The sequence below is a fragment of the Pezoporus occidentalis genome, unplaced genomic scaffold, assembly GCF_034315485.1.
Source record: "Pezoporus occidentalis ecotype Australia unplaced genomic scaffold, CSIRO_AGI_Poc_V1 ctg23, whole genome shotgun sequence".
Lineage (NCBI taxonomy): Eukaryota > Metazoa > Chordata > Aves > Psittaciformes > Psittacidae > Pezoporus > Pezoporus occidentalis.
Genome location: NW_026914180.1, coordinates 6181241 through 6207128, shown reverse-complemented (window position 1 = coordinate 6207128; position 25888 = coordinate 6181241). Strand labels below are relative to the sequence as shown.

Sequence of the window (25888 nt, the reverse complement as noted above, 5' to 3'; positions counted from 1 at the left end):
CAGTTGAAATATTGCTAATGTTTTCCCAACTCAGTCTTGTTACAGTTATGCCACAAGACTGACAGTAAGTGTAGTTGTAGATGAATAACAAATAACACGGCTTGAAGTTGTGTTTTGGATCATTAAAGAAATGAACCTACAGGGTGGTGTTTTATTAACTGAGGAAATGACTGGGAAAAAAAATACAGCTCTTGTATGTGTATTTATTAAAAATAACAACAGTTTGGCATGCTGAGAATTAGTGGTAGTGCCCCTTAATTTTTTCATATATCAGTGTAAACACACTACAGTGTCCATCCAAAGATTGCACAGGTTTTAAATATGAGTAAGAATAGTTCATGTATTTCAGGCTGTTTATGTGAGAAGATCCAAAATGGTGCAATCAGGAGAATGCAAAAAAGTACAGATAACAAAGATGAAGACTAACAATTACAGGCTAATATGTGTATTTTTAATTATATACTAGAATGTGAAAGAGTGTACTTGCCAGGGACACTCTCAGGAGGAGTGAATCACTTCTGTAAAAGTGCAATGACTGTTCTTGGTTTTCTTTTCCTGAGCCCTTTGGACTGTTTTGTGTTAAAAAATAATAATAGAACCTATAGAAAAAGCAGCTGGTGGGCTTCTGGAGAGAAAGTTTAAACCTTTCCCTTCCCTCACTAACATATTGTCTATTCTAAAGAAACCACACAAGGTCACTTAAATTCCAGATAACTGCTTTTCCTGAATTTCTACAAAGCTACAACCATAAGTAGCAGCTTCTGGATCAGTTCGATGGTTCTTTATGCTTATAAACCACCCTAGTTAGTATAAAAGCTTATAAAAGCAAGAACAGGGGAGAAAATTTATTTGGGTGCTTCTATTCCTGGGCACTATATAGGCAAATATTTTTATTCCTATTAGATGGAGATGGCATAGAAGCTTACACTTTTTCTACTTTCTCTAAAGCACTAAAAGGACAAAAAATGGATCTTAAAATTTATGTTTTTGAAGAGGACATGGTTCTTTAAAAATAATAAACCACAAAAGGGAGATGCAGTGGATATCCTGAGGGATCAAAAAGAAGTATATATAAGGAGGGAATATGTAAATATAAGCAGAAAAGCAGAATACAAAACTAGAATATGTAGCTAACCTTGAAAAACTGAGCAACTGCAATTATCTGTTTGATTTTGTGGTAGTATTTTCATCGCAATCGGTTGAAGTCTTGACTATAAATAAACGAAGGAAGAAAAACTGTTCTTTTACAATGCTACTCCAAAAACCTGTTTATTTAAAAGGAAAGAAAAGAAGCTGTGGCCTTAAGCTTATTTTATGGAGCGTTACTTTCCACAGTGTTGTAAAGGCAAAGAGGCAAACACTTCTCCTCGCTGGAAGGTCTGAGAGAGGTCCAGGTGATCCTTCTTAACTGCCCATTACATGGAACCATGAATCTTGCCTTCTAATTTGTAAATGTTGAGATTGAACATATGGCGGCGAACTTTAATGTTTAGCTAACTGGGATTTTATGAAGTCTGCGTTTTTTTTAATCTGAATTTTCTGTACACAGCTGAAACTTGTCACAAACTTAATGTTATGTGAATGAATTCTGATGTGAAAGGTGGAATGACATTTCTTCATTTTCTCCTAACACAGGCTGAATTGGTACACTTTTAGCTATAAATAATGAATGTTTTATGTATGCAAGCAAATCCTTACACGTATATGCATTACACCCCAAATAATCTGCAGCACAGAATTACCACTGTTAAAACGGTCAAGAGTATTAAAAATTGCCACTTTAAAAAATTCATTGATATATATTCTGTATTTGTAAAACATAGATAGCTAATGATAGCCATGGTTATTTTTGTTCTTAGTACTCAAAATTCTTCTATTGATGGACACCAACTTTGTTATATTATTTTGGAGAATATTTTTGATAATGGGTTTCTGAAGCTCTGCAAGAAAGTAGTTAGAATAGACAAAGGTTTTTCATTTCTCTAGCTGTAATTAATCTAAACCATTTTTGTTCATACTTCACATTGACATCGCACCTTGAAAATTCCTTCCTATAGCCATAGCATTATCTATAGGACTGTTTTACTGTTGAAGTATTTTGGAGCTTGTATATATGTGTTTCTTACAAAGGTAAACCTGTGTTTAAAAAGAGGATTTGTTTGATTTGTTGACTCAGCAGCCCTTTCCAGGCTTATATTTCTATATAATGAATAAATGGTACCTGTCTCAGGATGGCTTAAGTCAATCTCTGGCAATACCTGCTTACTTTTTTTGACTAGTGAGGGAACCTTGAGTGATTTCTTACTTGAGACAGCTTAGTTACTAGACATGATCCCAGCATTAAAAAAGCTCCAGAGAAATACAAAAGTGTTATTTACATATATCCCAAACTCCTTTACTGCAATGTAAATATCAAGTTTAGAATAGCTCTTTCAAAAGGACAGCTAAGGGAAAACATACAATTGAGTGCCTATTAGATAATTGAAAAGAAAGCAATGCAAGCAGTCAGGCAGAAAGTATGTGTTTAAAATACATACCTTATCTATGTGAACAGACAGCTGCATGAGGTCCTGAGGTATCAGGTCTTTGCTACTCTATCCTTAAACATTATCTGACCATGGAACATTAGGTACCTGAGACGTAGGTGGTTTAGCGAAAGTGATGTTGCCTTAGGGAATGAGTTTAGAATGAATGGGTTATGGATACTTTGTAATATATTGGTTAGTGGTCTAGACAAGTGATCTGTGTGATGGGTAAGGAACTGGCTGACAGGCAGCGCCAAGAAGGTGGTGGTAAATAGTTCATCTTAAAACTGGCAACTTGTCACTAGTGGGGTCCCCAGGTATCAATACTGGGCCCAACACTGTTTAATATATTCATGTGTTTAATATATTCATGTTTTTAATATATTCCTCCATCTGGAGGATGGGAACAAGTGTACCCTGACACAGTTTGCTGATGATACCAAACTGAGGGGCAAGTGGGCACTCTGGGAGAGCCCTGTTGCAGGAAGACCTGAATAGGCTGGAGGAGTGGGCTAACAAGAATGTTATGAAGTTCAACAAGGACAAGTGTAAGTTCTTGGGTAAACATAATCCAAAAGCGTAGCACAGGCTGAAATCTACCTGGCTGGGGTCAGCTCTTTGGAAAGGGACCTGCAGGTGCTGGGAGACAGCAATCTCAATCTGAGTGAATAGGGTCCTGCTGCAGCAAAGGCAGGAGGATGCCAGCAGGATGCTGGGTTACATCAAGGGTGTCACGAGCTGAAATAAAGAAGTCATTATCCCACTCAGTACTTGTCAGGCCACACCTGGAATACTACTTTCAATTTTGGTCCCTGCTATACAAAAAAAGATGTGGTCATCCTGGAGAAGGTTTCAAGAAGGACCACAAAGTTGATCAAAGGACTGGGAAGCCTGTTGTAGGAGGAAAAGGTGAGAGAATTTGGTCTGTTCAGCCTTAAGAAAAGAAGGCTCAGGGGAGACCTTATCACCATGTTCTAGTATTTAAAGGGTGGCTACAAAGAAGATGGAGTCTCCCTTTTTACAGGGAGTTGCGTGGAAAAGGTGAGGGGAAATGGGCACAAGATACTCCTGGGATGGTTCAGACTGGACACAAGAGTAAAATTTGTCAAATTAGAACAATCAGCCACTGGAATAATCTCTCCAGGGAAGTGGTGGATTCCCCAACAAAAGACACTTTTAACATTCAGCTGAACAGGGTGCTGGGCCATCTTGTCTAGACTGTGCTTTTGCTAAGAAAGGTTGGGCCAGATGATCCTTGAGGTCCCCTTCCAACTTGGTATTCTGTGATTCCATTAAAAAAAATATACAGCTCTTGCCAGCTACTCAAGTATGGGGGCAAGTTTTTTTCTTACGGCAACATGTAGTCCTGCTATTTGGCTGACAAATGGATTTTGTGTGTATTTTTTGAACAGAATCAAAAGCAAACAGAGACAGAAAATTCCTTGATTGTGTGCATGGAGATTTGGCTGTATTGTACCAAAATCTGTGAGAATGCAAAGGTGCACTGGGAGTGGTGAACATGGCCTGAATTTCTGTCTGCTGGTTTTATTGGCTAGAGCAGGTTGTGAAGGATGTGTGCTCTCAAAATTGATGGAGATGCAAACAGTGTTTTAAATTACTCCAGGCAGCAATGTACTGCGTCTGAGCAGATTGAAAGCTGAAATGTTGATATCAGAAATTGAATTAATGCACATGAGATTGAAACAATATCTAATTAAAACTATTTGAAAAATTACTTGAAAATTGAATATGACATAATATTTAGCAGGCTGTTGCTAGTACAGCTATGAAGCTTTGACTTTTTCGCAACCATTTTCATTCCAGGCCTGGCTGCCAGTTAGCTAGAAATTATACACAAAGCAACTATCATGTGCCATCACCAGTAAAGACGGGAATACAAAATATCTTTTGCCCACAGCCTGTGTACTTGTCCCTCACTAATTGAATTGTAAAATTTGGTAAAGGGACCCTTCTCTTTTGTATCTGGTGACTCGAGATATTCATTTTTGTTTCAAGCTGCAGCATTTTGAGTGCAAACTTTGTTTTTGACTGACTTACTTGAATACTTCTGCCCAGGGAGAGTTGTTCCAAATTCACAGGCTGTTGCCACTGGGAAGAAGTGCCCAGGGCTGGGCAAAGGTTCTCCTTGCACCATCCTGTAGACATACACCAGAGTCAGGGAGAGTTTATCTTGTGTTCCAAAAAGGAATGGTTGTACCTAAATATCTAATTCAAAGTTCATTAAAGTCCTTCTGAATTACTTCCATAAAAGGAAAGTGGATGAGGTAGGATAAACCCATGTAACATCAGGTTGTTCTGAAGGGGAAAGACTTAGCACTGAATCAACAGTGTGGTTTCCCTCTGTCCCAGTCTCATTGAGTTGTGTGAATGCCTCAGCAGTTTTAGAAGATGCATTGACTGTACAAAGATAGTTTCACTGTGGGATTGTGTTCTTATCAACAGGGAGAGAGCCCAAATATTATGGGAATTCATTTGCATTGAATTGTAACAGAAAAAGGTTTTAGTATATCTGTTATATGGCACAATGCATGGTTTTGCCAAACATTAAGGCAGTCTTTCTGGTCCACCATATTTTTTCCACATTATGAGGGGGCTCTTTGTAGGAGAAGAGAAAGCAAAGCCTAACTTGATGTAAATAAATGCAACATCTGCTTGTCTTAGATTTAGAAAACTTGTTAAATATTTCAAAGCTGTAATAAGCACTTATCATCTCTCTGTATTTCCCTTCCTCCTTTTCCCTTTCCTTTCCTCAAAAAGGGGAAATTCTTATGACTGTGGCTATATGGAAGGAGCTTTACAACAAGCTGATGGGAAGACAGTTATTGTAGAATTCATCTGACAGCCTACAGGAAATCCAAATTAATTACCCTCCATCACTTTATTGACTTGAGGTCCAGTCAATATAGTTAGCGAGTCTAGGGCATGAATTGTCTTATTCTAAAATGGGCATGTAATAGACATCAGGAGAATTGTATGTCTCTAAGTACTTTTTTCCCCCCCTACATTTAATTAAATACAGCACACTCTCAAAGTCAGATGCACAGCAGGAAGATAAGGTTTCCTTGTGAATGATGCCATCTTTCCACAAATACTTTTCATATTTAAGGATGGTTTCTTCTCTGGAGCAGGTAAATCCTGCAGTAGCACAAGAGACAGATTTAGGACTCCTCCTGCATATACCCTTCCCTCATCTTGCTTGTGCCAGTCTGTGCTCCCACAAGTAAGTCAGAGTTGCAACCTGCTTTATAGCAGACCTCTGTGGATCACTCGTTTCTCAGGGCTTCCTTCTTCCAGAAGTGCTATAATGACACTGGAGGTCTGCTTGAAGCCCTGTATAACCTGCTTCTCATAATAACCAGTGGACACCAAACTGCCAACTACAAAACTAGGCACTTCTATTCCTGACTATGCCACTGATAGATACCTTTGCTAAAGGAAGTAAATGTTAGCTCTCAGAAAACACATCAGACATCCCTCAGGTTAGTGGAGGCTATGAACAATGACAATCCCTACCTTTAAACATTCAGTGACACCCTCATCATGCTCTCTAATAGAGCAAAGCCATTAAATTGTCCCCATTGTAATTTAGATCACAGAAGAGACTTCCACAAATTCTTTCAGGTTAAAATAACTGGTATACAGAGAGTAGGCAAAATTATTCCGCTGTAGCTACGTGCTTAATTATATGGAATACTGCATAAATTGTCAAGTGCAAAGAATTCTTCTGATAAATTAAAATACTAATTAAATGGGCTATTGCAGAATTTTGAGAACATTATAGGGCTCCGCTTCTTCAGGTAATTTGCATATCCTTCATCTAGTGAATTTAATTTAAAGGCCTCCTTTTTTGTGTGTTTGGAAGCCCTTTTTGTTTCAGTGGAAGATTAAAAAAGGGATTTATATGTTGCTAACTAGGATTGTGTTGTTTTGGTTTTTTTTTCTTTTTTATTTAATAGTTTTTTTTATTATGCCTCTTTAGTGATGTGTTTGTCCGTTCTCTATTTTGACTTCAGGACTTTAAACTAAAAAATCAACTTTGGAATGTACAGTATACCATGTTACCCAGAATTACCATTTCCAGTTCATAAAATTTGTAATAGAAATATCTCCTGCTGTATATTTGTATTGGAATAAAAGCTAGCAGATAGTACAGTAATTTACTTAAGAAAAAAAAAAATTGTGCTAGTTTTCAAAGGATTAGTAGTTTGTTCTTAATATCTGAATTTATTTTCTTACCACTTCTTCATCTGTCTATAGGTTAACAGCTATGTTTTGTTGTCTTAAATTCTCAATTATAGTTATGCATAGTAAAAGTTAAGTAATTATATTCACTGTTCTGCAGCTTGAAGCAGCTGCTTGATATGTTGTTGCTGCTTCAGCTTCAGCACCATTTTTGACAGAATTTCTTCACCTTCCTGAACTGCTTGTGGAGTTCAAGGTTAGCTAAAATATGCTCCTGTACATGCCTGGAGTGAACATGCTGGAGATTCTGCTGTGTCTCGCTCTGTAATTTGACAGTGCCAGAGCTTGACCGTTTTGAGGTTATGATTTAATCAATAGCACGGTGTGCCTTCATGCCTCCTAATTTTGGCAGGGTTTGTGTTAGCATGGCTGTCAGAGATGTCCTTTGTGTTTTAGGCGATATCAAGGGGGAAAGGGGGATGTTAAGTAAACTTTTTCTGTTTTTAAAATCAAAGCATCAATAAATAAAGTCTGCAGGAAACCTATGAAAAGGAGGTCAAATATGTAATTGTAATTATAAAATTTACTGATTCAGCAGACCCAGTATTTTCTATTAATTGTTCATGTGGTAGGAAATTATACCCTAGGATTTAAGCTTTGTTGTTTACTTATACCTGTTTAATTTGCACTCTGCTGTGCAGTTTTCTTTATTCTAAGCTACAAGAGAATAATTTATTGGACCATTCAGTTTCTTTGGAGGAGCTGTGGAGCTGTCTGTTTTTTATAACAGGAAAGATTTATCAATCTTTTTTCTAGATTTTTACATTTGGTAGAAATCTACCTTTAATATGTATGCTGGGTGTGAGGTATCAGTGCAGTAGCATGGCACACCTTTGCAATGAAATGGTACGTCCGAAAGAGTGAATCTTGTTACATGACATTGCAGGCCATCAGCCATCAGTGAAGCAAATCCAGAGTATAAAGTCCGGTACAAAGTACAGAGTACACAGTCCAGAATACAGAGTACTCAAGGCCAAATATTAAGCTTGTTTGCAAAGATTTACTTGCTTTTGGAAATCCGTACTGCACAACATCTATGCAACAGAGTGAAAATGTAGTCTCAAATTGCATGGTCCAGGCAACTCTTTTTTTTTCTCTTGTGATCCTTGTTACTCCAGGTGGAATAAATATATTTGTGAATGTATAAAGCATAGCAGAAGTATTAAGTATGTGAGTAGTACATGTAGTTTTTAGGCTATCATTCAGCAAAATGTGTTTAAGCTTTCTTAACTTGGGAATCCATGTTGCTATCTGCTTAATTGCTAGCATATGAAAAAGAAAAAAAAGCTGTGTGAGTCTAAAAGGTGGACAGAACGTTCCACTCCATTTAAATCATGGACAATATTCATCCCTTGCTGAAGGCAGACAGGAAAGTTTCTTGGTATTAGAATTTCTTGAGGTTTTACTTCTTGAATCTTTGCACATAAACACTCCTACCTCAGTCTTTTCACGGTTTGGATATTTGAGGTGAGATTGAGCCCTAATGACGCAACTTGCCTCTGAAATAAATGTGAGTCATTTGTATGGCACTTTGGACAAACTAAAGTATCAATTCACAGTAATATTGCTTCTGAGGATTGTCTGCTATAATCTCTACTGTTTTGAATATGCTTAGAACTGCAATAATTCAAAAGTCTTTTTTGCAAATTAAAAAAAAAAAAAATCCTTTCAGTATTTTAATGTAAATTTCCAGTGTACAATATGCTGTAGCATGTCAGTTCTGGTAGGAATGTTTCCTGCAAGCAACTTCAGTTGAGAAGCCTGGTCTATCCAAATTGTTTCCGTAATCAAAGGAAATAGATAGGTGCCTGCAGATGTGTTTAAGATAATACCAGATGACTCATTGTATTAAATGTCCATCCCTTTCCACTGACTGCAGAGAGAACTTAGATGACTCACTTGAATTACATAGTTGATGACTAGACAGCTAAAGGTAGAAGAGTTTAACAAAGCTGCAGGGCTTCATTTCTATTCATAAATAAATCCAGCCAGGTACCTGGGTTTTGGCCATGAGTCCAACTGGCACAGTTTATCTTTAGGAGGTTAAAATCTTCCTATGTAAAACAAGATGACCATACCTATGCCCCAAGATGAGAATAATCTCATCCTTGTGCTGTTCCCAGAACTGTGGCTGGTAATTTTTTCGGTGCAAATATTACTGGGCCAAAATCATTTGGAGACCATAGTCATGATTTAAAAGTACAGGCAATAGTAAGACAGTGCTCATGTTCATGCCCTGGGCATGTTTGGGTTGCAAATATACATGTAGTCTTAGTGTTACCACCTCTATTTTGCATTTAGCTGGTTTATGCTGGATTACTTTGCTCTTTGTGTTGAATGGTTTTGCTGGCATCCAAGATGATAAAAGGGAAAACCCCTAAATTTCTAAAAAATAAAGCATTGTGCATTGAACCCCTATTTGTGAAATAAACTATATTACCTGCTATGTGAGAGTTTGTTGTGAATTGCACTACAGTGACAGTGCTGTTGCTATGTTAAGGTGCTGCCCTGCACCTTCACTACAAGGAGGACAGTGGGAAGTTTTCACTGAAGAGAATTGTCCAAACATATTGTGTATATGTGTTAAATGTGTGTTGTACTGTGTTTACGAGAGAACTAGAATTAGTTTCTCTTTTTCTATTTTTTGCATAATAATGAATAATCAATAGCCCACCTATGCCTTCAGAAAACTCACTAGCAGAGTTGCTATCAGGAAAAGGTATTCCATAGATGGTATACCTAGGAACAGTTATGAATTTATTGATGGAGGAAAGAGGGTTGGTTATATTCTAAATGCTGCAAAATCAGGCATATTCCAGATTTCCTATAACTCTGTCTTAATTTTCCTTACAGCCATAAACAAAGACAAGCTTGAAAAGACAACTGGACTGAAAATTCTGCAAACTGGTGTGGGGGAGGTAAGTGGCTTGGAGGCATTTTACACTCTCAAAAACATTTTAATTGTTGGGTTTTTTTAAGAAGTCCTGGAGCTTCTGAACGTTTGTGAGCAACCAGTCTGATAGTGCTAAGGGCCTTTTTATGATACAGTTGCGTCTGTCAAAATACAATCTGCTGCACAAATAGCACTGTGTTCCATAGAGGAAAAAAAAAGCCATCCTTATGAGAAAAGTGCAGCCGACTTTAAGAAAAGCAGGTTTTGGCTTTGCTGTATCACAGGAGCAAAATCCCCAAAGATAAGCACAGCAACTGAATTTGTGATGTTATTCCCTTTGGTTTTTAGGGAGTACTATCTCATCTAGAGCAACGAAAGCTTAAATTTGGGGTAAAGTGTTTTCAGACGTTAGACAGAATCTGACAGCGAATGACTTGCTTATTTTGGATGTAACTTGAAACATAAATAAAACGTGTCTGTTATTATGGTGATATCACTAAGAAAAAAATCCACTAAGCAGTTCATCATTTATTAATAAAAACTATGTGATCTGCTAAGGAACTTGTATGAACCACTGTGATTGCTAATTCTCGTGCTAATTTTGTGTACACAGTTATGTTTGATTTTTTTTCCTTTTCATTTAAGTAATTTTGCTAGTGGTGAATGCTCACAGAGCTAGGCAAATGCCTTTTTATTATGATTACATTATTCTCAGTATTAAGAACAATGAATTAATAACTTGTAATATACTGAAGGAATTTGAGGTTTTTTTTCTTTTTTTTTACTGATTTTAAATTTTTGTATTTATCATTTTTATCCGTTCCTGCCTGAGAACTTAGCCAGGATTTCTGAGGTTCTTTGTGTAACTTTATTCACATTATTAAAAGAATTGCTCCTGAAGAGGTACCAACACTGATGCTTAGGGTCAAAGCTATAAGAATTAAAACTTGCAAACAAATGTAGGTGAAATAATCAGGAAAGGGAAACCAGCATATCTCCTTAACTGGAGCAGTTTACTCCAGTTGAGGTTCCAAGGGTGCATAACCTTAAGAGCTGGGAAGTATAACCTGTAGCATGGCTGTATGCCTCAGTCTGTGTCCTGCCTTCAAGCCAGAGTAAAACTTGCATTTGGCTTATCCACAAGCCCTGTCTTCTTCTGAATAACAGGAGAACCAGGACTGCGTCACAGACTATGGAAGCCCCACCAAGTAAAAATTTACACAACAGCACTCCTCATGCTAATGAAATAACTCCATATATTTTGTCCTATTCCAGTCACTGAATGGATTTTAGTTGACTTCTGTGTCACCTGGAAAAGGAATGCCCACTTCACTTCAGATGCTTACTCTTAAATGAATTGTTTTCTTGTATGACGGCAATGGGGAAAGAAAGCACTTTTGGTGGATGCTTGAAATGCAAGAAGTTGTCACCTGTTCAATGCATCATTAATCCACATTGTATTAATGAGGTTGTTGTAACTATGGTAGTATAAAGATGTACTGGAGATAGAGCCTTGAGGACTTCCTAGCTCTTTTTTTTCAAGAACAGCTGATAGAACTGTAAAAAATAGACAAATTCTTAGGCTAGAACTCTCCCCAGTCTCTTTCTTGTGCTTAGTTTAGCAAAAGGCATTGGAGAACTCACATCCATATATTTAGTCTATCATAGCTGTAAAAATAACCCTGGTGATACTACATGGATTAATACTTTGACAGAAGTTTATACCTTACAATCTGCCCAATATGTATTCTTAGAAGTCAAAAAGTGAAAATGAATTAACTAAAGGGAAGCAGACAGTTTGGTCTAAATATATTCCATGTTACATCTGAGATATGGTGATCAGCCGCAAGAGAACCAAGTGATTTGGAATATTAAGGTGATGGTCCTGCGTTTATTCAGCTGCTTATATATTTTGTTGGATGTGAATTCTCCCAGCTGTGTACATTCCCCTTTCTAAGTCTTATCAGATATGATTGTGTACATAATGAATACCTTTCTGCAGTCTCACCTACATGAAAAATGGAGTGATTTAGCCAATCTGTTTCTTTGTTGATAGGGTATCAGACTCAGACTATTTCAGGTTAAACCTATGTTAATACATGTTTGCACTTTGTTTTTGACTCACTGTGGTGTTTAACAGTGTTAAAATAATAGAAAGTACATATTTTGACATACTGAAGGAGCTTTTTGTCAAATGAGGTTGTCTATTTCTTCTTTTCACAGTAGAAATGGAACTATATGTAATGTATCTAAATCAAAGTCAAGATGTAACGGGTTAAAACTTAAACAGGGGAAATTTAGGTTGGATATAAGAAGGAAATTCTTTCCTGTTAGGGTGATGAGGCACTGGAATAGGTTGCCCAGGGAGGTTGTGAATGCTCCATCCCTGGCAGTGTTCAAGGCCAGGTTGGACAGAGCCTTGGGTGATATGATTTATCGTAAGGTGTCCCTGCCCACGGCAGGGGGGTTGGAACTAGATGATCTTAAGTTCCTTTCCAACCCTAATGATTCTATGATTCTATGATTCTATGTTCAAATCAAAAGTACTTAGAAAAAACTCTTCAGTTTCAGAATGAGAAATGGCTTTTTTGTTTGGACAGTAGGTGAGATTCACGACTAAGTTAATGGATATGTAATCTTCACTTGCAGGACTGTAAAATAAAACTGATTGATTTTCCATGGCAAGTTTCATATCTGAAATAGCTCAAGAGAAATATAGCTGAGATACTGGTGGCAAGTGAAGCTGCTGTGTAAACAAATGCAGGAACTGTTCTAAGCTCAGCAATAATTCGTGTGCTGCTCTGGACAGTGGAATCAGGTTTAGGTGTTGATCTACGATAAACGGATTTCTGCTTTAGTAAGAAATGTGTAATCATCAATGACTACTCAGGCCTTGGATGTGGTGTAAGGAAACCGTCTCTCTGTGAAGAAGAAAAATACTTCTCTGAGCTCTCCAATCTCTTGCTTTCTCTCGCTGTCTTAAGAAAAGCATTTCAAAAGCAACAACAGATTATAAAAGTCACACCAAGCTTACTGAGCCATTCAGTCAAGTCTGGGGAGGGCTGATAAATTGCTTTTATGTCACTGCATAAATAAGTGCTATGTTGTCATTAACAACATGGGTCTGGAGTCTACCGCAGCTACAATACAGTTTATCATACTTAAGTTATGTAAAAGATTTCCACAGCTTCAGTGAGGTTTTGGGTTTTTTTGATGGAGCTGAGGCTAGCTGCATTGCGTCAACGTAGGCTAGGCTCTGCTTTATCAGGATTAAAAATGAGTTCCTAAGATGAAACATCAGAAGCTGCTCATGTGTCAGGATGTTGACAAGTTCTATATGTTTCATGGGAAGATGTGGATGATGCAGTGCAAAACATTGTCTGGACAGTAGGTAAGCAGAGCTTTCTGTCAGGTCATTGTGGAACAGACCCTTATTGCTACTTCCACAGTGCATACATCTCAACATTTGACATTTGCCAGCAGAATATTAAACAGCAGGAATCCAGAAAGTTGGACTGGAGAATGATGTGCTGTGTATCACTCACAGTGCTGATTATTTTGACACCTATTTTCTTCGTAAGAAGGCTGTTATTTCAGGAAACCAGGAAACCAGTACCAACACTGAAGTCCCGAGGATGTGTGCACTGCTGTAGACCTCACTACCTCCGGATTATATTTCCTAAAATGTTTATTTTGTATTTGGAGTTTTCCAATGCCTATAACAGCTCTAGAAGTCCTATACAGTAGACTTACAAGATTTGTTTGAGTCATTGGATGCATGGTGTTTGTGCCACACAAATTCATCATGAGCTTTTCACACCTTCTTGTTTATTCAGGTACAATGAAGCTGCTATTGTCCTTAAGGTATTTTCTTTTGATCCTCCACACATGAAATAGATCTCTGAAGTCCTAAGATCATCTTCAGAAGTTCAAGAACCTCCTCTAGTTGAGTGTATGTGAGGGTATGAATGTAAGTGTTGTTTATCTATGTGTATATTTGCATAATGAGAGGCATAGTAGTGGTAAAAATACTGAAAAGCTTTAAAGCAGGACCCACAACTCCATTCTCCTATTTTTTCCAACTTGATGTGGACCATTGCATTTTGTAGAAAAAAGAGTTGAATTTGTTGCTCTGCACAGCTGAGCACCCCTGCAAGATCTTTGGATCAGCATTTGGTCTCACATGGAGAGAAATCCTGCTTAGTAGCAGTGCAGTTCCACCTGACTGCTGCTGAGTACAGTATTCAGCAGGGTCGGGAGCCCAAGTATCATGCAAATGTTGGTGCAGCTGAACTTGTGCCCAGGTGCTGCTCTTCAGCCCAAGGAAGCTCAGCAGACATCATGAACCTCAGCCTTGCACTGAAGTCACTGAGTAACCCCGAATTCTTTCCACATCCTTTAGGAACTTAACCACTTCTTTATCTTCATGTAAGTACTTTTGTATTGCCATAAAAACAGAGTATTTTTCAGTTCCACACTAAGATTGGCTGTGACTGGACTCTTCGGTTCAGTTTAAGAGAATTTCAAATAATGGTTCAAATCCAGTTACTATGGCATGGAAAAGATAATTGATTCTCCAGCTTTTGACTGAAATTAGTTTTCAGCCACAATTTCAGATAACAACAGGTCAGGCTCTCCAATGGCTCAAGAAAGAGTAATGATTCAAATCAGGTTTTGGAGGCTAAGAGTCTGTGATTTGAGTAACAGATTACCTGAATCGAGGCCTGAAACAAACCAAGGGAATGGCACTGTTTATGTCTTGAGCTGGTGAAACAGCACCCACTCCGGAGAATGTTGTTTTAAATTAACTCTTGATTTTCTAATAGGATTGTACATAATACACTGATCACTAGAACTGGAACCATTTGTAGCATTTGAATCATGGTTCTCATACGTTAGACATATGAATGAGAATACTTTTTCTAAACCAAATGGAAACAACCCAAAATATATGCGCAAAGAACACTGTCATACCTCTAGATGTTCTAAAATAGAGTAGTGATATTTTGACATGTTTCAGGATATTCTCATTTAGAGATATTTTGATAGGTGTGGAATTATGTTGATGTTGCATAAAGAAAACTTCATTTAAAAATTCTACTGAAGCTAGAGGACATGATAAGGCAGACTTTCCAGTGATGGGCAAGCCTTTTTGAGGCAGGAGTCAGATTTCTAACTTAGTATCTTCCTTAATGTTGCCAGATTTTGTCATTAATGTCTGTGTATCCAGATTTTGCCCAGAATTGTATGGAAATCCATGAAAAAAAAAATGTGTGCAGAACCTGACAAATCATTTGCAGTTGTTGAAGAATAAGGCATCATTTTTCTCTGATCTTTTCCAACTACTAGATAGAATGCTAAGGGTTGGCTTTTGGCTTGTGAAGACCAAATGAGCCTGGGATCTACTCCAGCTGCTTTTCTTAAAAAGACATCTTGGCAATCAGTAAATGCTCCTTATCTGAAGCCCAGAGGGACTCTGAGATAAGAGGGGATGCTGTATTCTCACTTAAGTAAGGCAACTCTGACACAGTGTAGGATCAGCAGCTGCAACTCTGACACTGACACAGTGTAGGATCAGCAGCTGTGCACACATAAATACTCAAGTTTTAACCCAAGTCAGAACTAAGTTTTTCAACTTCCATTGAAACCCACCCTCCTCTTACTAGAACTAATTAGGCTGAACTGGAGCACAGGTGAATATGAAGGAATATACCTCTGTCTTACAATGTAAACAGTCTTAGACCAGAGGATGCCAGGGAAGGCTTTTTCTGTGAGCCTGCTTTCAGCATCTTTTCCTACAAAACCTATGGCTTGGAGATCAGCACATGCATTTCTTCCCATTGCGTGAAATCTGGGACTGGAGATCCGTCAGACAGCTCTTGCTGTTGGCTTTTGCTGATCACTGTGGATGTGTTGATTAGCAGTTGAGCAGAGATTTCCAGGACGACAGTGTTTTGGAGCAACTTATGTTGCTATGGGCAAGGTATACATCAGGTCACAGATGGTCTGTTTGCTTTAAGGCATGTAACTTTAAAGCTATATATACGAATAAGAAAAATAACATTAAATGAAAATTTAAGGAATGCAGTCCTAGAAATATGCTTGGTGAAGGTACAATGAGGAAAATTTACCATATCCCCTTACCCTCCCTCCCTCAAATTATAAATTCTAAAGCTGTGTAACCCTAAAAAATTCATATATTATATTTTACATAAAATGCTACCAGTAATATACTACTTTTATGGAGTTTTACTGACAGTGAATAATATCTCACTATTACAGCTTTGTATACATGTATACATGTATAGTAAACTGATGCTAATCAGAAGTTAGCCATAGAGTAGTGTTTTGAAGTAATGCTTCAAGAGCTTTAAGGAATACAGCTAAACAGAACATTAAATTTCTCCAAAGAGAATGATGAAGCTGTATGGCTCATTTATTTAAGATCTTGTATGTTTTTGCAAAATGCATTTTAGCTAATACTTAGATATAATGTTAATGCTATTTATTAACTATTCATTCTGGTACATAGCCCACTAGAGGGCTGCTTTTCAAATAAATTGCATCCAGAGTGTTAATAAACAGCAAAATAAAAACAAAAAATATACAGTATGAATATGTATATAATTTTACTACATTATTTTGTCATATACATTCTGTGACTGCGTATTATATGCAGAACATACTAAACAAAAATCATGGCCCCAACTCTGCAAATATTTAGAATATGCTTAGCTTGAAGTGTATAGCCAGACTTTCCTTTTAAGACACTGATAAGTTTAAAGAGATGCCTGAATGCTGCTGAGACTGTCTACTGTCACATATCACACCATCTCTGGTTGTGGAGGGGCAAAGTTCCAATGTTTATCCCTTGTATTTGATTTGAATATTGCATAGCAGAGTCATTTTGACATCTGAATGACAGGTCACAGCTTCAGTTTGGAAATCAGGTGTCATCAGTAATTTCTTTTCATGTGCTCTGATTGTGACAACGCCCTCCACCTTCTTTATAAATTTCTAAAGAACACGACAAGGAAATGAGGAGATTATAATGTTAAGAAAAATACAACAAACCTGATTTTCTGAGACAACTATCCATCTATATTGATTTATGTTTTCCTCCTGAAACAGTATAAAAAGCACAAGTATTCAAGTGTCATGTTGGTTCATGAATTCCTTTACAGTAGCACTGTGTGATTTAAAGGAGCAGAAGTGCCAAGTGATGTGGCAGTTGCCATGGCAACCATAGCAATTCAATTTTTATTCAGTATCATGTAAAATGAAACAAGATACGGTTTGCCTTGTGGCTTCAGGAACTTATGCATCCTACCAGTGTTGCTTCTTTTTGTCTTTTTTAACATTGTTCTGTTTAAAAAGTAACATATGTTTGTTGTAAGGATTTGCCTTGGTTTTAGGCCGTGTCATGCTGTTGTTTTTAAAGCACAGTTTCTTTTACAATCCGTTATAGATCTGTAGAGGAAAGATTTAGATACTGGCACCAACTACATTAAGCAAACTGCGGGGTAATTCTGCTTAAAAATTAATGTTATAATCTACCCTATGTTTTGGCAGTCTGCATTTGATATATTCATAAAGAAGATATGCAGGACCTTTATATAGGAGAACGTGATTGTACTGATTCATGAAATTCAACATCCTCTTTCTACCAGCTGCCAGTTCATTATGACTGAAAGGAAAACAAAATCTTCAATGGTGCAATGGTTTGGCTGAGGAAACTCTAGATTAAGATTAGATTCTGTTTAACTGTCTGAAGTTTGGGTGATAGAGCTGGTCAGAAATTGTGAGAAGGGAGATTCTTCCACCTCCAGTCAAGAGCTTGATCCTGGCAGGAAAATGTGGATTTCAAGCAATCTCAAACACACACTTCAAGCAATCTCAAAACTATTTGAAGAGAGGAAGAGGTGGCAGATCCCAGTCTATCAGCCCTCTCTCTCTCAGTTTCTGGACAATGCATGCTTCCTCATTATATAAGCACAGGAGAGTAAGTGTCTTGGGCTAAGATGCAAGCCATCAGACATCCAGCATTTCTGTACAAATCCCTGGCATCAGGAGCCTTATACTTACATCTGCATTAGTAAAATAAACAAGAACAGGCATAGAGCATGTCATGGTCTCACATTCCTCTGTACTTTTTTGGTGTTGGCATGGTCACTTACATTATGTCCTGCACCAGCTAGTACTCTTCTAGAGCATTTTGCTTCTAAGTCTAAGATCAAGGCCAGGGACTATTGACAGCAGGCAGTTTCAGTGCAGTCTGCTTTGCAGCACAGGTGTTAAAGGTGTATGTTTTCCTCAGAACTCAAACTTCAGTTGCAGGCAGTGACTTTTTTTCTTCCATGTAGTTGTGAGAATTGCTGTGCCATTTATTGTAGGTTCCTTAGTTCTAGGCTGTAAAATCCAAGATCTGTTCTCTTTCTGGGAAGGCTGAGGATTTGGTAACACATTCTTATTCACCTGGCCCAGAGCAGTTTTACACTTGTACATTGCTAAGTTTCCACCCTCAGAGGCAACATCACTGTAGCGCTGCTGCATGTCCACCACTTCAGCACCCTTCAGGATGTAAAGCTTTATGTGCTATACATATAAAATCACATTTTTAATAAGGCTCTAAATGAAAGCATGAGGATTCCTATTAAATTAGTTTTGTGGAAGCTCAGTCTTGTTCCTTTTTTCTAGGAATCAGCAAGGTTTATCCTGATAAGATAGTTTCAGTATTTGGTTAGGCAGATGTTTGAGTTGCTTTGACTAGGTTTTGTTTTCACTAACTAGTTTCTTTTATTTGCATTTTGGCTAGTATTAAAGGGAAATGTTGGGGCTTTTTTAACAGAATTGAAAACCTACTTAACTGAATTTGTAACTGAAAGCTTCTGTAGAAACAACAATGTAATGGCTCCTGAACTGCAGAACATCACTGATAGGTCTTTATTTTCACTTTGGTACACGTAGGTATCACTGATTTGCATTGCTGGGCACTAGGCACAAGCATGAAGGAAATAACTGATCCTTTATGGCTATATACTGCAGCTCCAGCAAAACACCCATTTCAGTGAAGAACTATATGCATCTATGTGCTGCATGCCAAGACCTGGATAGGGCACAAGCACAGCACTTTGGCATGCATGAAAACAGCTCCTTGGTCAGTATAACTGCTTTTAGTGCTAGATAGATCCATCATGGAGCTATTTTTCAATGTGATCTAAGCACGTCAAGTGTTTGAGTATCAGAACCTGTGACAAGAAAAAGGGACATGATTCTCTGCCACAGAAAAATTACCTAGTCCATTTAGTGCCTGGGGACCACTGCAGCTGACAACAGTTTGCTGTGCACTTTGCTCTTGCAAAGGGATGTCATTTTGCGAACTATTTCTCTCTCTGACTCTTTACCTTTAGCAAGTAATGACTTCATTTTACAAACATCAGTGCTGGTTTTATGGTACTGATTTCTCTTGATTGTTAAACTGTTAATTTACAGATCTTTACTAAGTGAATGCAAACAAATTCTGGTCCTCAAAGCTCTGCTAATGCACAATGTTCGAATTTTAATTTCCAGTCCATCTTAGATTATGGTGATGAAAAACAATATTTAATCCCTCGTTAACACATGAATAAGCAGAAACTGTCATTTCCCACCAAACAATAACGGGATTATCTCAAGAACTGTCAGTTTATGTGAAAACATTATGTTGCTCAAATTTTCATAAAAATTAGCAGTGGGTAATATTCAAGATCAGAGCAATGGAAAGAGGGAAATCTGCATTCATGGTAATAAATATTCATATTTGTCTGCTCAGGAGATGAAAATCTAATCAAGGGGCTATTGATGCGCTGGCTTTTTTTCTTTTTTTTTCTTTTTTTTTTAAACCAAGATGTTTCATCTAAATTGGGTTTGATATGGAAATTAGTCTCACTCCAAATCCTTCAGGCCATGAGCATGCTGGGATAACACTGGAGGTGTCCGGTACATCAGATGTTGCTGCTGGCATCTGCTTCTACAGACAACAAACACAATAAAATAAAATAAAAAATTGACAACGTCTCAAGGGTCAGGCTCCCAGGGGCTGAGGGTGTTCTGGGTTTTTTTCCCCCTAAACATTTTAATTTTATCCCACTTAAATCCTCAGTACTGCAGGGTTAAAATTGTCGGCATTTTTTTGCTTTTGTTGACAATTACCATAAATCAGAAGACACTCTGCATGAAGCTTAATGAAATATGTATGATCTAAAAATGGGAAGAAGATAAGTGCAGTATATTCCTTTAGGGTTTTATGTGTGTATCTATGTATCTGTGCGTGCATATGCACAACCAGAAGAGCTAACTTCTGTTTTGTGTACTGTGCACTGAATTGAAAAGTCAGGCTGTTACAGGAGAACATATAAAGCATAAAAAGCATACCATATGAATAAAGTGTATCATAGCTCATCCAGAAGTGAGAGTATTATGTTTTCTGTATAAGTTAATATGTTCAATTAATATACTTGTCTGTTGAAATATTCAGTTGAAAATATTTCTTGATACTTTTTGTCAACACTAGTACAAAAACCTGGCCCATCCTAAAAAAAAAAAAAATAAATAAATAGTAAAGTGTCTGTCTTGACATTATTTAGCAGTATTATTATTACTGAACTCAGTAGTTGTACATAATCTCTTGTCCTGCCTAGGACTTCCTGGGGGGGCTTATGACCTTTTTTAAAAGTAAATATATCATGAAGGGACTAGCCTTTCAACTAACTGAATGTATATATATGAATACATCCTCCCATGGAAGGGTATTGTGTTTTTTTGAGGTCTACGTAGCAGAGTTGTGAATACTACTGGACCCTAGACAGTTTCATCCAGCCACTGATGGCTGTGCGCACACATGCAATATGTGACTCAGTCCTTTCAAAACTCAAAATACCATCAGTGGGTTTATTTAATTCCTGGTGAAATTGTCATACAAAAGGTAACTTTTTTAGACTTAAAACTGGACAAAAGTTATATCAGCAGCATTCAGCCATATTACCTATAGCATGAGGGAGTAGAAAGAAAAGATAAGCAGACACTGCTCTGAAAGAGAGGATATTCTTACTGACCAGAAAAAGAATAGCTAGAATACAAATATTGCTTGTTGAGGAGGTTCCGTCCCTTCATTATCAAATCTGTACCAAATAGAAATATGAAGACATGGCTTGTTCTATTTCAGAATTCCAGTAATTTGTGCAATAAATCGAGAGGCAAATATAAGCAGCCTGCCGAGCATGGTGTGCATGTATTGGCAGACCTGATATATTTTACTGTACAATCTGTGCTGGCATCATTGCCCAAAATGTTTTTCAGAGAATTTATCTTCCTAATCAACTAGTTTGCCAAGCTAAAAAAAAAATAAAATAAAATAAAGAAGAAAATGAAATGTATGTTACATATATAGTATATAGCAGATGGGTGTTCAGCAGCATACAGGTGCCTGTCACACAGGTGCCAGATAACGTAAGGTAGTTAGATATTTTCAGGAAAATCCCATTATTTGTTCCTAAAATAGTTGCCCATTCTTCTAGTGCTACCTGTGCACTATCAAGATGTACGCCTGAGAGTGTTAATGGCCCCTCTTAACTGTTACCCATTTGACCAGAGTGGTGCTTAGGACCAGAGCTACCTTTTCTTTCTCTTTGCTTTTTCCCAAGACACTAAAGTAACTCTGCAAAGTTCATGTTCTGCAGCATAACAGTAGCAGTCTGCACTGAGGTTAGGCAGCACAACTTTATCCAAGCTCTTCTTTATTCACTTCACATTCTTACACGTTTTGCTGTTAATTTTAGAGTAAATAGCAACTGTTTCATCATGGAGAAAATTGGGAATTCTTCATATACAAGTAACTGTGGCTACAATCGATGAATATTTAGGAAAAGAGATCAAATCTTCAGCTTCTACTGAAATGCTGATTTTGAGTTTGTCTTAAGTAGAGAGATTACAATGACGATCTATTGATCAGAGAAGCATTAAGCCATGATACAGCTTAAGGTAGTATCTGGAGATAAGTAATACAGTGCTACTTGCAAGCAATTTATCCAGTACAGTGTGACTGTTCACACACCTAACTTCTGCAACCTATCTTAGCTGTTTGAGGTGCATTGCCTTAAGTAATGTCCTTGAGTTTTTGCCACAGGTAAAGAAGAGACTTCAGGTGCTTCATGGCCCTCAGCTGGGTCCCTTGCAGGGGGCTGCTACTTCACGTTACAGAAGTATCACAGGAAGCTTCAGGATGTGCGCTCTGACTTTTCCCACAAAAGTACCATATATACACCTAGCAGTGCTCATCAGGGTATGGTTCTGTGCACTGCAGTGCTTTTTGACACTGTGGAGCTTTGCTGGTTTGCCATTTGTATGAAATAAAGTCTTTTCCGAGTTTTTCATGCTAGAAATGCAATGGGGAGGACAGAGTATAGGTGTAGGTCCTTGTGCAGAAGGAGGGAGACCCTGATTTTCTGCACTGCTGTTCTATGTGGGCTAAACCTCATCAGCTACACTGGATAATGGCCTCATGGAATTGTTTAATTTTCTGTAGATATTTTGTTATTCCAGATACTTTAGGAGAACTGGGACAGGTGCATGTTCAACATAGCTCCTGGTTCATACTGAGATCCTTGTTTTGAGTCAAATGGGTGAAGATTTGGTTTCCCATAGGAGTGCTGTGACACTAAACTGAAGGTGGTGGTAAAACTTTGTTACCTGAACTTTAACCAAAAATCATGTCTTTCATACGAAAAAAAAAAAAATCCCAATGCAAAGTGTCCCTAAAACTGGATCTATGAAAAAAAAAAAAATCATCCTGTAGCAAATTTTTTTTTGCATAAATCATTTAGTTGCAAAAAGGTTGAGTAGTTTTGATCAACGGGAGCATTACAGTAATGCTTTCTAGACAGAACTGGGATCTCACTGGGTACCTGCCCACACACAGAGTGACAGAAAAACTGTGCCTTTGAGTGATTACAGATAATCACTCAAAAAGGCAAGATTAGAAAAGAGAGGGAATAAAAATTATCATTTATCTTATCTTAAAAATAAGGATCTGAGTTATAAAAATACTAAATGAGATTGTCCACTTTGAAAATAGGCATGTAAGAAATCTGGGACTAGACCCAGTGCCCAATCCAGTGCCTGAATCAGATGATCACATTTCCTGCACATTAGTATGCAATTCCAGGAACATCAGGCTGAAAGCTCATCTTCAGACTTGACTTAACAAAATGTTTTAATAATCCTAGCTATGAAATGCTGGAAGCTGATCTTGGGTTTTACAATAAGAGACAAAGTGGTTGTGATACAGTATGGTATGTAAATTATATGCAAAGTATATTGGCATGCAAATTTGAACGCTAAGAGGAAAATCATTCTTTTCTAAACCACAGAAGAGAGTTTTTCACCCATAGAAGCCAGAATCTGCCAGTACAAATTTTTAAACAAATTGACAGTATTTCATTACATTTTAAAACATTTGTCTTTCTGTGCAAAATAATTTTGTCTCTTTTCTAAACAAGCTCAATTTCATTACTTTGCTGATACCAAACAGGCATAAATGCTAAAAGTCCATCAGATAACTAAGATCTTAGGAAGATGCCCTTATATATAGATAGACAGATAGTGTATACATATACAGAGAGAGAGAAAAAATATTATTAATGTGTAAAATTTTGAATTGTCATTTTAGGACTTTTTTCTTTCAGTTTCAAGAGCCAAAGCTGGGAGCAGATAGGTGTTGTCTGTCACCTTGTTGGTCAGTAACATCCACAGTTGCTAATACCATGTTGTTATTGCTGTTTTGTATCCAGTAGACAATGAAATGTTTCTCGGTATTGCCATGATGAACTTTGGAACCACTAATGGGTGGATATAGAATATTTCAGTTACAGGTAATATTTATAAGGCGTGATGAGATACATCTGTTTGTCTCTCTGGCTCACCAATAACACTATGGTGTTATTAAGCCTATTTTGATAGAGTGACAAGAGAAAGCAGAGCAATAGTAACAGTGTCTGCTGTCTTTTCTCTGGTTTATCTTTTTCATTTTGAGCTTGAGTTTTGTGCCAGACTAATCGCCGATGGCAGTGGGCTGGGGAAATGAAACTTTTGCTAAGATTAGGGAACGTGCAGAAAACAGTGTGTGATATCCTGATTTGACAAGGGCGAACAAACTGGTAAGGGCACAGAGAGATTTTGTGAAGTGAAACCAGATTTCTCCCCACAGTTTCTAGAAAAAAAGCTATAACAACTGAGGTGGCCAAAGATCCCACCCTAGAGAAAATAAAATGACATCCTCATTATATCAGTTAGAGAATGAAGGAGGTGTGGAGTTCATTCTGCCCTTTTCAATTACTGGCAGCTTAAATTAATTTATGGTACTGGAGCGACGTGTGTTGTGCTCTGAGGTGGTTATCCTTGTGAGACTGTAAGTTCAACAGTTGTCATGCAATTTGGAGTTGCAGACTGGCAATTTTCGTAATTGAATCTCAGGAAATAAACAAAATATGGCAACTTGATACATTTTAAGCAATTAAATTTCTGCTTCATCCTCGGGACTCCCAAATTTGCTCAGCCAAATTTGGTGTCTGATTAGGAATGCAAATAACCTCCAAGAAACAGAAGAAAGCAGCCATCTTTATTATATACAGTGACACGACAATATATAGTATTGGCACCTGCCCTTAATGTAAAATACAGTCTTAGAAACCTGCCATCAGACCACGAGTCAGGAGAAGAATTGTCAGCTATGGCTTTCCTGGTTCAGAAGAGGTGGAATCACAGAATTCACAGTAAAATTACTTATATGCAGGGTATGAATTCAGTACTGCTCCCCAGCCCATTCACACTGTAAACTTTCCACAGCAAGGTCTCCTCCTTTTTAACTAATTACTGTGATGTACCAAGTACCAGGCTGGATTGCCTCATGTTAGGTACCTAACAGATTAGCAAATACTCAGAGGTTTGCTGGGTCATTTTCCTGAGAAGATGAATGATAATGGAAGTTATTTCTGTGGTGCGATCCTGTTCGTTTACAAAAATTATCCATCAGCTCTGTTTCATGGGGCACTGGAGGAGCCAGTAATTGCAGGCATGCATTTGCCATGCTCCCAGTTCACAAGACTGGCTCTGGCTTTTTCCAGAGCTTTGAAAGGCTGTCTCACAGTTTCCAGGTCTTCCCTGCACCCTTACCTGCTCCAGTGAGATGTTAGCCCACTGATTAGAAAAGTCTATAAGTAGCTAACATTATTCACCCCTAACTTAGTTGTACAGACACTTAACTGAATCATCTGCGATAGGGGTGTAGTCAACTGAGCTCTATAATCAGAAGAGTCCAGCTATGATTGAATTGCTTTTTATTTCCCACTACTGATTGCAGGGAAAGCCAAAGGCTAGGACCACATAGTTAAATGGGTTTCAGTTTAAAAGCTAAGATTGAATAGGTTGGATCTCCACTAGATCTGAGGTGTCAAGATGATTCTGTCATATAAATAACTATGTGAATTTGGGATACCAAAGTCTGTAGTGTTGACTGAAGGTGTGAGTTGCACAAATAATATTTATTGAATTTGATGTTGGTCTGATAAGCCTGACCTAGGGATTCCCATCTGTGATCTTCAATCATTTTTGGCCATCCTTGACCAAGCACTGAGGCTGTGTTCATGGAGTGTGTGCACTATGAGCTTGAGTTTTTGGCTAATGAAAGTCCAGCAGGTCTCCCAGCCCTTCCACACTTAAAAGGCTATAAGAAGCTATTACTAGGCCTCCTAGGCTTGGTGTCCCCAAGACTAGGTTGAGGTGATTTCTTGAAATGGGGCTGAAAGGGATCCTGTTATTGTAATGATTTCCGTGGAAAGATAATGAGTGTGAGGGGATCTCATATCAGGCTGGACTATGTTATCCTGGGCCAGGCTGGATATCAATGCCCTAGTGTTTAATTTACCTTCCAGGGCATCCCCTTGAGATCCAATGGCCTATGCAGGGAATAATCTGTAGCCTACAATAATTTCATAGCTGATTCCACCAAAGAGTCTCTTCTAGAAGCCTGAAACACTCTCTTTACAGGCCACAAATTCCCTAATCACAGTATCACAGTATGCTAGAGATTGGAAGGGACCTCGAAAGATCATCTAGTCCAATCCCCCTGCCGGAGCAGGAACACCTAGATAATGTTACACAGGAATGTGTCCAG

The 25888-nt window shown here is 37.9% G+C and overlaps 1 protein-coding gene across 5 annotated transcripts in view; it reads left to right on the top strand.

The window, feature by feature from the left end:
- Positions 1–25888, top strand: part of PTPRN2 (protein tyrosine phosphatase receptor type N2) — a 657474-nt gene that overhangs the window by 406724 nt on the left and 224862 nt on the right. For all 5 annotated transcript variants that reach the window (XM_062621502.1, XM_062621503.1, XM_062621499.1 and 2 more), the window contains one exon: positions 9642–9706. In XM_062621502.1, coding sequence (XP_062477486.1) covers positions 9642–9706 — 65 coding nt within the window. The remainder of the gene's footprint in view (positions 1–9641; positions 9707–25888) is intronic.